Here is a 13,439-nt window from a genome sequence, read left to right as displayed (position 1 = left end):
GTTTGAACGAAGCTTGTATTTAGAATAAGTTGTTAAATAATTTTTTTTTTCAAATTTTCAAGAAAAAGCAAGGTAAAAAGTAACTAAAATCTCGAACTCTTAGCCAAAAGCCCAAAACCATAAAGGGAGAGCTCAATGACATGTGGAGCTTAACTCTCATCGAAGATTAACAAATTCGATTCAAGCTCTAATGAACAGATTCACATCGTTCTCCCCCGACATTTATTCTCTTCCTTCTCGTGAATACATTGACTGCAACGGTTGATAGATAATTCTGTAATGCTAGCAAACAACACTAGGCAATAGATTTCACACAACTAAACAGACCATGTCACAATTAAGAAAATAACAAACCAACATATTTAGAGTACCATGATTAATTCCGTATGTTTACATTTGACAAAGATGGTGAAAAGAAAATATGTGCATGATTCGAAGGCGTTTTATGGATTTGACATCCAAAACCACTTAACGATCAAAGTATCACACTGAAGAAGAGACGGGTATGGATAATGAATTAAATTCGTACATCATCATATTCAACCACAGCATGCTCCACTTTGAGAAGTCGAGGCGTCTCTACCACCGGCATTCCCTTGTATGCCTCCATATCCAACTTTGATGCCATAAGACTACACATACAAAAAAAGCTCAAGTACTCAGGTACTAATGAGTAGTACAAACCGAAAAGCAAAGGATTTAAAGGTAAATAAAACTGACATTTAACGAGAATCATGAGATTATAAATTTATAATATAAAATACACTAGCAGGATATGAAACATCATTCCAATGCCATCAAGTGATTTATACCTAAGCTGTTTTAGAAAGGTCAAATGTATGCAACATTATTTGTTTCACATTGACCCTTATAGTAGGATATGAAACCAAAACATGCAAGATATAACACGGAAGTGTAAAATTCTATCTTCTATGTTCACCAAAACAATGCATTCGAATATTAAGTTTCAACTTTTAACCATCATCTTTGATGGTTTGCAATATTTCGAATCAAATCTTAAGATTTTCTTTGAATTTTTCACCATGTACCCTCACGGCCCGTTTGGTTGGTGGTATTAAATGGTGATAATGAAAATGATTTATAGTGTAAAATTTCATCAAAAGTTTCATGTCATTCCCATGGTAATAAAACTTTGATCACAAAAAAGTTTTTTTTGTTTACAAATTTCCATTACCACCTCCCCAATGGTAGTGCATTGGAATGAATTTTTTGAAGAAAATAAGATGATTGAAGTTAGACAAATATGGCCATCAAGGTAGCCAAGAGATTTTTCAACCAAAATTACACTAGTTTTCATTCCCATAACCACCGTTTATTGCTACCTACCAAAAGGGCCGTCAAGGTATAAGAAAAGTCAGTAATGCACAATGTACCCTAATGTTTCAAAAAAGACATTATATATCATCAAGGCATAAAATAATCATTGCGTGTCCATAAAAACCCATAAAAGAGTCTTTTATTTTTCACCATGTATCCTCAAGGTATAAATAAAATTCATTAATGCACAGTGTACCCTCATAGTGATGAATTGTAAATTTCGGTTTTTGATTGGATCTTCTAAGGTTAGCTAAAAAGAATAAGCTATTCATTTGCATTTTCAATAATAATTATATAAACCATATTTGTTTGATACGTTTCTTGTGACATTTGATAAGTCAAATCCTTGTGGTTGAGGTGGTCATGCAGCTTACTTACATAGGCAAAAGATTTTAATAGAATATATGTACACTGTGCATGAGGAACCATAGCAAACGCTTCTATATAGGAGTACATAGATGTTGCCAGGTGAATAGGGGTTAATGGCGGATTCAACTTTAGGGACACAAACCATATGCATTTTACACCCTCTTTTCCAATTTAAATAATAGGGTAATGACAATCATATATTCCGCTTGAGCAAATCGAATGTATTGCATTGTACACAGCATGGGGATCGTAATAGTACACAATGGCATATCGTGTTGCAACACGTGGGGCGGTCAGAATAACACAAACTACAATTGACAACTCTGCCAAAATGGTAACAAGGGAGCCTCAGAAAAAAAGATAATGAAGCTGGAGGGTTCAACAGCAACCAGAAAGAGAGTGAAGAATAAGCTAACCTCATTTGACACATCAAATACACCATCCTGAATCTTCTTGTAGATTGTAGCAGCAGTTTTTATGAATGCCTTCAAAAAAACATGTTCAGATGATAGATTATAAAAACATGAACATCTCTGAGATAATTCACGTCATTAATTATGATCAAAATAAAGTGCAATATTCAAGAAGGAGGAATTTCATACCTCCTCAACGTTTTGAGCTGTTTTAGCAGAACACTCCATAAATATTAATCCATGTTCCTTGGCAAACTGCTCACCTTCCTCCGTGCTTACTGCCCTCCTATGTGCAAGGTCCGATTTGTTACCAATAAGCATGATTGTCATGTTTGCATTAGCATGTTGCCTTGCATCCTCCAGCCAACTTGCAAGATGATTAAAAGTCTCCCTCCTGCATAAAACACCAGCAAGGTTTAGACATAATGACTTGCAGGCTACAAATGCGCCCCCATATGAAAATACTATACTATTGAAGAAAAGACCAGGGACGCTAATCATCTTTTGCAATGATAGAAACCCGCATTTCGATTGTTACCCCCTAATTCGCAGCCCAAAAACCCTAAATTTTACACCATATACACAACCAACCATAACCCACCTCCAAAATAAATCATACATGCAAGACGCAAGTCACGCAACTAACTTCTTTCAACCTTTATAGTCTATACTGATTCAAGCAATACAGGTCCACTTTATCACTACATGCAACTCTTTTGAGCTAGTATTACGTCTTTTTAACTTATCACATGTTATTCTTCATAGCTAAATATTCATATCAGAGAAATTTGATGACCTCATCTGAATTAAGAAGGAGAGGGGATCATTAATGACCAGTGTAATAGTAACACAAGCAGTGAAAATCAGGATAACATAGTAAGGACTAAGGTAGTCTTAGCTGCACTGTTACCTGGTAATATCATAGACCAGAAGTGCACCTGCAGCTCCTCGGTAGTAGGACCTTGTGATAGATCTAAACGATTCTTGACCAGCCTAAAGGAATAGACAAACTACTAAAGAATCATGTAAATGAACATAGCGCACTATTTGAAGAACTTAACAAATACCGTGTCCCAAATTTGCAACTTAATGGGTTTGTTATCGATCGTAATCATTCTGGCCCCAAATTCAACACCAATGGTCAAGTCATGCACAGGCTGAAACCTTTTGTCCGTAAACTGCAGAAGAAGACATGATTTCCCCACTCCTGTGGAATAAAAATTGCTCATACTAAATATTTTAAGTTCCCGGAAAAAACTAATATGAAAAATAAAAAATTAAAAAGAATAACAAATATCGGTTGAAAATTCTACAATAATGAATACAAATTCATATACAAAATGTTTATTTATTGACAAATAAGAGAAACTCTAATTCCTTTGAGTAAACATAAAGTATTCCATCCTCTAAGTTTTCACAAATCTCTATCCAAGTCCAAAAGCCCTGATGATTACAATCAAACTTTCTCAACTGTAATAGTAATCCAAAATTTATCAGACAACTGTACCAGAAATTTACTCACAATCTAAGTTTAGGCTTGAGATAAGAGTAAACCAAATAGATATGTTATCCTACGTAGTTAGGAGTTCATTTAACTTTATTTTCTTATCAGAAGCCTTCTAACCAGACCCAAACATACATTTTAGCAACTTATTTGGAGAACACTAGATGAATGAAAACAAAGGGAGAAAGGAAGGGAAATGGAGTAGGGGAGTGATGAGCTTTCCATCTAATTATCTCCATTGTTGGAGGGATTAGTTTCTTACAAAAATATAAATCATGCCTCCAATCCCCTCGCACTGTATTTATAATCTAAATGAACAAAACCTAACCCATTGACTTTTCTTTCCTTTCCTCTGCATCCTCGAATCCAAATAAGCTGTGAAATCAAGCTTCTTCAATCTCAACTGTAATGCCAGACTCCAAATGTATTTTTTTTCAGCATTAGTTGAAGGTGTTTTCCCAAATAAGACAGATTTTTGATGGACATGCTTGGGCAGATTTGCTCTCAAGATGCATAACAGTTAATGAATTGGGCAACTTCACAAATCACAACCAGCTAAATTCTTCTTTAAAAAATCTACGCAGATAAAGATTTGTTGACAACGTAAGGTCTGCATTCATCAAGGAAACTAAAACTACTCAAATCCAAGGTGCAAGACATATATGGGAGACTCATGCATCATGAACTTAAGATACAAAACTAATCTCCATTGTTCGCTCAAATAATAAAACAAAAAACTAGTCACAAATCTCGATCATAGCCAAAATACATAATTTGCATTCCTTTTTCTATTGCATGAGAGCAACATAATTATGTATTTATATCCATTAGCAGCAAGAACAACGGACGGATGGGCAGGAACGGGCTGCCAACCAACAATAAAAATTGGAAAAACTATTTAGCGATACACCCCTAAAAAATCTAGTCATACACCCCAGCAAGAATAAACTATGACCAATACGGTCATTATGAGATAAATTTAGAAACAATCCTATTGCATAATGTTTCAACAAGCAATCAACTAGTATCCATAGCAATCACTGGAACATGAGGCTGGGAACAAAAAAGCAAATGCAGCATCATAGCATCCATTTAACAATCACATACAAAGGAGAAATGGGTACCAACTAAACTTTCTGTCAAATTCCTAACTCTACATGTCAAACCAAACCACCCACTCACCCCCATATTCCAGGGACGCTAAAAAAAACACCCCAATTAGAACTCCTCTGACCTCTACCTTCCCTTTTTTACCCTTTTCTAAACAAAGAAATCCCTCTACTTTTAGAGGATGCCACTCTCATCCTTGAATGAACATCACATCAAATTCAGCACACTTCCACACCTCATTCTCACAACATCTCAAAAAAGATCAATTCAATCACCCACATCAACGCTTAATTACTCATTAAACAAAGTATCCTCAACAACATACTTTTCAACATTCAGCATAAAATCATTCTAAAATCATTCTTAGTAAATGCACAAATTTTTTTGTACTTCTTCCCTAAAGTTGTATGGAACGGCCATGCCCAACTATCTTAGGAAACCAGCTGATCCAGCTATACAATTTCTGAGCATGAGTATTAACCGAATGTTAGCCAACGTCGAATCGCACCATAACCCTTCACTAATTTCGCAATGGTAAGAAAATAACTAAGTCATTCAAGATCCCCTTGATTTAATGTTTAAACTAATCAAAATCAATTAACAATTAATCGAGTCATGCAGTTTACGTGGAAAAACCTAAACCCAAATTTGATTCAGAAAACTGAATCAAACCCCTAAAAATCAAGACATTGCCCTTCAAGAATCAAAACACCATAGCTTGATTACTCAAAATAATTCTTAAACAAAAATGCACAAAATGATGAAGCGAAATAAGAAACAATTACCGGTATCTCCAATAATGATATATTTGAAAAGATAAGCGTATGACATCTCCACGAATTGTGATCGTATAAAAACTTGACAAAATCAAGCGATTGATCAAGGTACCAATTGATCGATTGATTGAAATATATAAACAGATCAAAATTTGTCGGTAAAAAGGGGGAAACTATGATCAGAAAAGAGGAGAAAAAAGAAATCAAAAAAGATGAAAATGTAATTTGGTTCCTTTCTTCCTCCTCTTCGTAGTAAGATAGCAAAGAGGACACCCTTTGAAAGGCTGGCTCTTTCTGGAGTTTCTTAGTGAGAAAGGAGAAGAATTAATTTTTTTTTTATTAATTAATCGTTTTTTTCAAATTTTAATATCTTTATTTAAAGCCTAAATTAAAAAATGAAAATTAATTTGTATTGATTTTAATTTGACTATATGACATTATATCATAAAGTATGGCTTTGAAAAAAAAAAAACTAAAAGATAGAAAATCACAATTAATACTTAATGAGTCCTTAATTAAATTGATATAGGTATGTAACCATCATAAAAAATATAAGTATATTTATCATATTTATATATTTCTGTTAACTATTTTATTTAGTATATTCTACAATGTACCATCCAACTATGATCAAAAGCAAATGATAGTATTTTTTTTTTGAACATTTGCATATTTGCATCAAGGTTTCAATTATAGTAAAAAAAATAATTAAAAAAATTTAAAAAAAAACAAAAATACTCTTATTATATATCAATTAATAACAAAATAAAGAAAATTTACGATAAAAATACTAGATGAGCATAGGCTAGGCTAGGTAGGTGGGTCTGGTTCGACTTGTTTTAAGTTTTTATTTTTTTATTTTGATATTAATTAATAAGAAAGTGAGGATATATATATTTTTTTTATGGATGAATTAAATGAAAATTTAATCGTCAATTTATTAAGAGGATTGAGAGAGCATTATCTAAAGAAACTACAATAGAGTACAAGTGCACTTTTGAGTGTGAGTGAGAGAGTTTAAACTTTAATTAAATTTTTTGAAATTATATTGAGAAACATAGATTTTTGATATGGAGGAGAAACCTAAGATACCAATATTAATACACTTGTATGAGTGTGTATCAACCTTTGAGTCTCACTTCTTTATTTCTTGTGTTTGTTGATTTGGTCTTGTTCGCCATTTATATATGTCTACCTTACTAATGTCCAATACATGATATTTAGGCCCTCAATTCCCATTTGTTTGGATGTTAAAGAATAATATGTTGAATTTCATGTAAATTAGATTAAATTTTTGTAAGTTAGATTAAATTTTAGTACTTTGCATAATTCATGAAATATATTTTTTGTTGCTCTCTAAAAAAACATTTTAGTCTTTGAAATTTAGTCATCAAGTATTTGTTAGAGTCATGATCCAAGTACGCGTGGTGGTTGAAGAAATTACGCACGAATTGGATTTAATACACAAACACAAGGGGATATTCCAAGAAACTGACACGAAGAATAGGTGTAAGAACTGGACTGCCAAAATCCTTAATCACTCAACTCTACGCTTCCTCCTTTGATCTGCAAGGGAGTTAACAGTATCTATGGATGGGGTGATGTAGGTTCTTGAATATACTCAAGAACACGTACACCAAGGATGGGCAAAACTGGCCCAAGGTAACCCAATTGCTAGGCAATTGCAAGGAAAACACTTAGTAAATTCTGAATTTTTATTGATTCAAACGTAAACTTTTTTACAAGGCTAGGAACGTTTATATATAGACTTGGGGAACGGGGAAATACAATGACAATGCTAAGGACACGTACAACTAACTATAACGGTCATTTGAAGCCACGTGCAAAACATGTGCTTTATTTAAAACATAAAAAAAACAAGCAAAACTAAACATTCTGATATTCTGATAAACGGCTGCTGAACAGGCGACCTTCCCCTTGCTTTCTAGTGCTCATCCAAAGGTTGATAATGGTCACTAAGAGTCTTGGTAGCAAGATTCTAGTGTAGAGATTTCATTTCTACCCTTGGTGATCCCATAGGTCAAGAGATACGATCTGGACATGACTCGCAAGGTATGCTGGTCAGAAGATCAATGCTGTTTCGTTTGAACCAGCTGCTAAGTGGGTGACCTTCATCCACTTGTCTAGGGTTCTTCCAATGGTTGTTAATTGTAACATTGAATCATGATAGGTAGATCCAAGTGTAAAGATTCCAAATCTACCCTTAGAGTCCCCCAAGGAGTCTAGGCTCGTTCTAGCATAAGTCCTCAAAGTCAGCTGGTCAGTGGAAGTCATCAGTTGCGCTCTGTTCTGTTCTGAGCTAGCTGTTGACTGGTTGACCTTCACCATTGATTTTCATGGGTTGTTAATGATGTATAATAATGTTCTTGGGCCAAGGTGTGGCGTCCCAAGTACCAAGATTCCAAATCCACCTTGAATGGCTAATGAATCATTCCTGGTTGATCTGGAAGAGGGCTGCAAGGTCAGCTGTTTGCGAGTTTCAGTCTGACTTTGTTTTGCTGATGTTTCTGTATCTTCTGTTTTTATTGTTGAATCTACTTCATTACTTGAATATAACTCATTGCCTTGCTTTGCATCCTTGCTTCTTGTACTAGTCATCCTTGAACCATCCCAATATGGTTCAAGTCATCATAATCTAACAATTTTGAACAAAAATATTTAAGCATAAGATTATTTTAAAAAGATGAGATATTACAATGGTGGCAATTGGCAACCATCCAATATTACCTTGTGGTCACACAAGTCATCAAATCATTTGATATATTTTTCTCTTTTTTAGTTGCTATATTTTTGTTTTTAGGCTATTTAATGCACAATTCAATTCTAAATATCTTTAATTATACATGATTAAAAATTATAAATAGTTGATATTATAAAAATATGCATTAAAAGAAATAACACAAAATCTCATAGGCTATATTTACATTATACATAAATTAGCAAAATATAAAACAAGGTCAATTGATAAATAGTTGCTATATAAACAAGATCAATTGATGAATAGCTGTTACAACGATTGTAGCATTGAAATTAGAAGTATACTAAATTAAGAACTCCTTAATCACTATCAAGCAATAGTTACATGAACTTATTGCACCATTTAGTAAATCATTCATCTTATCACCACAAAAAATAATTTAACACCCAAATATAATTATAATACACAAAATTCAAGTCATAATCTTGCATAAAATAGAAGAAAAAAACCAACCATCATTGACCAAATCACAATATCAAATTCCTTTTGCATGAAAGGTACCAATCACGCCCCAATAAGAGAACATTGAAGGTATAAAAGATCTTGTCACATCTTAATCTCAAGCAAATGAAGAACATATAAATAAATACTTCTATTAAGTATATACTTATGTTTAAATAGAAACAATAATTAACACAAATAATAATAATAATAATAATAATAATCTCTCAATTTATAGGGCAAATAAATCGTAGCCCGTATAAAACAACAACAATCTCAAAGATCAACTCACACAATTAAAGTCTGATATTATAAACCAATAAATCATTTTCTGCTGTCGTTGAGATCGATTTTTCTATAGCCTTTACAAAAGAGATTGTTAATTGTTCTGATAATAGCCCTTTGAGTTGCTTCTTGTTCTTCAAACAATAACTTCATATTAACACCTCAAATGAGCTCCCAAAAATGGGAAAATGAAGATCAAAACAATAATCTAACAACTATTTTCTACTCTCAGAGTATTTGAACTTGATCTTCTTCCTTCCTCCATTAATGAAGCTCGAGCTAACATGATGTTTTGAGGTACCAAAGAAGCATCAAATGAAGTACAATCAATCCAATCCTTGAGAAAGTCTTCTTGCCCCCACATGTCAGGAATCCATACTTGTCCTGCTACTTCTGTTCTATGTCTCTTCAATCTTTCTCTTGGCCCTAAAATTCCTCCATTGATCTCCATTTTTTGTTCTTCTTTCCCACCATCAAAACTTAGATGGGTTTCTATGGTGTTCATGGGTTCTTCAATCTTACTATCAATGGGTTTCTTCTGTTGTTGTTGTTGTTGATTTTGATGATCATGATTTTCACTTTGTAAAACTTCATACCCAGTTATTTTTTGTTGATTCAAAGTGGGTTTTTGATGAATTTCTTGGCTTTTAACTTGAAAAGCTTCATACCCATTTGTTTTTTGTTGATTCAAAGTGGGTTTTGGATGAATTTCTTGGGTTTTAACATGAAAAGCTTCATACCCATTTGTTCTTTGTTGATTCAAAGTGGGTTTTGGATGAATTTCTTGGGTTTTTACTTGAAAAGCTTCATACTCACTTGTTTTTGGTTGATTCAAAGTGGGTTTTTGATGAATTTCTTGGATTTTAACATGAGTTTGCATTGTGGGTTCCTTTTCTTTAATGGAATCCATGAAGAAAAATTAAGGTTTTCGATGATAAAACTTATAGGTTTTTGTGATTTTTATGAAGAAGAATGAAATGAAAGGTGTGTGGATGAATAAAAGCTATGGAGGGAGAAGAATGGTTGGGGGTGTTTATTAACACGTCATTTCAAAGTATTGTTCTTTTTTTGTATGGCAAGTGACAAATTTACGTGTCTTGTTTTGGATTTGTGGGACTTTATTTTGTGTGGTTTATTTCTATCAAAAAAAGCCCAAATGATACAAATATGAAAATAAACCCTAATAAAAATTAATTTTAGAGTCATGAAGATAAAAAGAGGGGATTGCTTGGTATTTTTTTATTTTTTATTTTTTTGTTTGAAGTACAGTTTATGTGATTATGTCCCTCTTATTTTACATTAGTGTGTAATGAGTAAAATTTAGTGGAAAGAAAATTTAATTGAAGAATGAGACAAAAAAGTAAGTAGAGGATAGAATTGAGTGGTTAAGACGGAGAAATAGTATAAGTTTATGAATGTGGTTAAAAAAAAAAAGTGGGACCATTGACAAAAAACTATGCAAAATCAGTCAGATAAATTATAATGAAATGTGATGCAAAATGTTAGGGATAAGGGGGAGTATATTGGAAAAAGATATAGAGTGTTTGGCAAATGACTGTTTAGTGATTGTTGGCTGATAGTTCGAACATTTGAAAGTGTTAGTTTTTTTGTTGGCTTTTGATAAGTCAGTTGTGTAGAAGGTATTTAATAAAATTAAGTATAACCTGTTGGATGTTTATTAGAAAAGAAAAATAGTTCGACAAGTCAAAAGTTAATCAAAACAGTTTTTCATTTTTGTTTAAAAGCTAACTGAAAAATTATTATCAAAGTAGACATTTTAATCAACTGATAAGTTAAAAATCAAGATAATCAAGTGATATTATATGAGAAAAAAATGTTATAAAGTTGATGGAGCAATACAAAATAATAAGTGTTGCAAAATAAGAGAGACAAAAGGAGTGTTGAGATTTTTGTTGGGATTGTGAGGTTGATGTTGATTTTGAATGTGAGGAAGTGTTCCAAGTGAGGAATGAATTTTCCAAGGCTTTTCTTCCAATGAGATGGCATGATTTGATTTAGTAAAGGGTACTTTGGGAACTTTTAGAATAAATGTGATTTGAAATTTGATGTTCTTAGGGCCTAGAGGTGACTAGATGAGGGACCAAGAGAATAGTGAGCTTAGATATAAATTTGAAGTAATTCCCAAAATAAATATGTACCCATAATTCTAAATCAAAATATCGCCTCCAAAATCATAATTTTTCAAAGTAATGTTATGTAGGTTTAGAAATATTTGACAAATTAAAGTATAAAGAATTGTTAAGTATATAACGATTTAAGGTAAACTTGTTGGTACCCTCAATCGTAAACAATTTATAAAAGAATCACTAACATTATCAATAATTGTGTCTTTTTATTTCAGTTTAACAGTGAACATGGAAAATATGGTGATATAGAGGTATGATTGATTGCATAGTAGGTTAGAAAATTGAAAAAGTAATTTTAGTTATAATTTTATATATTTGACTGATTAGAGTTAGAAGATGACAAATTAAAGAAAAACTTCACTTCGAAAAAGAATTGCTTTACAAATCTTATAGTTATTCTACTTTTCACCAAGCTTCCTTTTAAATTCTCCATTATTTCGCTTGGAGTTAGAGTAATCAGTCCAATATCCTGTATAAGGTTTAATATATTCTCTTCACTATATCGTGCTCGCTCTCTCTACAGTCATAAATCATAATCATAGATCATAGTTATCAACTCAGTATCCCTCACATATCAAAGTCCAAGGAGAGAGCGAAGAGAAATGCACGCAGTGAGAAACTTCCCCAAGTAGATGTTTTGCTAGAAATCAATAAATATATCATATCATTTGTTTAGATTCATAAAATACGACCCCTTTAACTTGATCTATACCTAACTCACTATTAATTTTAGACATAGTTTAGATTGATTTGTGCTTGTTTTTGACTTAAATTCGACTTATAAACTGATACATTACACCAAATAGATCTAAAATCGTAAAAATTATAGAGTAAAAACAATAAGGTTAAGATTTAACAGATCGAAAAAACTCTGTCAAAAATAATGATAGTTGATAAGTGATAAGGATGTTTTTTTTTTTTCTATTGCCTTGCCTTGCTTTGCCTTACACCACATGTTTATTATTTTTGGGGTTCTCCTTTAAAGCTGAAAAATATCCTCATGGTGCCTAGGTTTCCTTTTATATATTCAACTTGTTTCTTTGTGAGCAGAAAATTCAAAAATTTCCTTAACTGGCTCATGATTTCCCACGATCTTTTTTCATGTCCAAACATCTGGGCTTTTGTCAACCTAAATATTCTCTTTTCATGTATAGAACATCGTCAACAAGTCTATATAAAGAGTTTAAGTTTAGAGAATGAGTATTTTAAATAAAGGTGTTTATTTGAGTCATCGAATTAATTTCAACTTAGGTTTTTTAGGTTGATTTGACATCAGATTTTATGTCCATAATGTTATTTATATAATTATAAATCATTTTTGAAATCATGTCAAATCAAATTCGATTATAAGGTTAGATAAATTCAGATCATCGAATCTGTTTTAAACACTTCTAATTTTAAGATGAAAGTAAAATTAATTTAGTTGGACTATTAAGACCAATTCAAGTTGTCTCACGAAATAACCGTCTTAACTCTTAAATAGTCCAACTAAATTAATAATAACAGTTACTTTCATACTTAAAATTAAAGTAAAAGTGTGAAAAATGGCATAATACTCCCTTCGTTTTAGAGTAAGTGTTTTTTTTAGAGAACTCAGTTTTATATCGAAAGTATTATTTTTCCTATGTAAAATCATATTTTAACCTAAACTTTCTCCTTCCTCAAATTATTTATTTATGCATAAATTTAAAGGAAATACGAAATACGAGTTGACGCATAAAAATAAGAGCTAGAAAATATTGTAGGGCAGATCCACTAAAGCTATGGATTCAATTAACCCACAAGTTAGCTACTAAAATAATCAATTACAAAATTAATTTACAACTACTTTTTTGACATAAAAAGGGTCACATTATTTGAGTATTTATAAATATAGAAAATGATATTTGAATAATATAAATTTCTAATTTTTTCGAACCACAAACTAAAATTGACCTGTTGACCAATATGAAATGACAGAAATCAATAAAATATAGTAGCAAAAATCTAAATATATAACCATTAAGCAAGGGCTAACACGTAATTTAAATAAATCAATACTACACATAGTTCAAAGATGCTATAACCGCGATAACAACATAGTGACGTGGTGAAGGAAGTGATATAAGTGTCTTAATGTCAAATATCTGCCGAAAGCAAGAGTTATTTCGTAAAATGGTCAAAAACGTCATTTTTTACACTTTGCACTTATACAACGCGGAATAATATATAGGTTTTTTCTTTTTTTTTTTTTTTTTTTTTTTTACGAAAACCTTCACAATGCAGCCGATTCGATGC

The 13,439-nt window shown here is 32.0% G+C and overlaps 2 protein-coding genes across 2 annotated transcripts; both read right to left on the bottom strand.

Annotated features, from left to right (window-relative positions):
* Window positions 1–307: 307 nt before the first annotated feature.
* Window positions 308–5,846, bottom strand: LOC130827749 (ras-related protein RABB1c). Its single transcript, XM_057693595.1, has 6 exons — window positions 5,520–5,846; window positions 3,188–3,327; window positions 3,031–3,113; window positions 2,310–2,514; window positions 2,124–2,192; window positions 308–632 (listed from the first exon to the last, which is right to left on the bottom strand). Exons 1-6 carry the CDS (start codon window positions 5,563–5,565, stop codon window positions 540–542), a joined length of 636 nt encoding a protein of 211 aa, XP_057549578.1. The 5' UTR covers window positions 5,566–5,846; the 3' UTR covers window positions 308–539.
* Window positions 5,847–8,516: 2,670 nt separating this feature from the next.
* On the bottom strand, window positions 8,517–10,066 carry LOC130827748 (uncharacterized). Its single transcript, XM_057693593.1, has one exon. It carries the CDS (start codon window positions 9,923–9,925, stop codon window positions 9,224–9,226), a length of 702 nt encoding a protein of 233 aa, XP_057549576.1. The 5' UTR covers window positions 9,926–10,066; the 3' UTR covers window positions 8,517–9,223.
* Between the last annotated feature and the right edge of the window lie 3,373 nt (window positions 10,067–13,439).

The sequence above is a fragment of the Amaranthus tricolor genome, chromosome 11 (genome assembly GCF_026212465.1).
Source record: "Amaranthus tricolor cultivar Red isolate AtriRed21 chromosome 11, ASM2621246v1, whole genome shotgun sequence".
In the NCBI taxonomy this organism is placed as follows: domain Eukaryota; kingdom Viridiplantae; phylum Streptophyta; class Magnoliopsida; order Caryophyllales; family Amaranthaceae; genus Amaranthus; species Amaranthus tricolor.
Note: the sequence above shows the minus strand (reverse complement) of the source record. Positions and strands in the feature narration are given on the sequence as shown.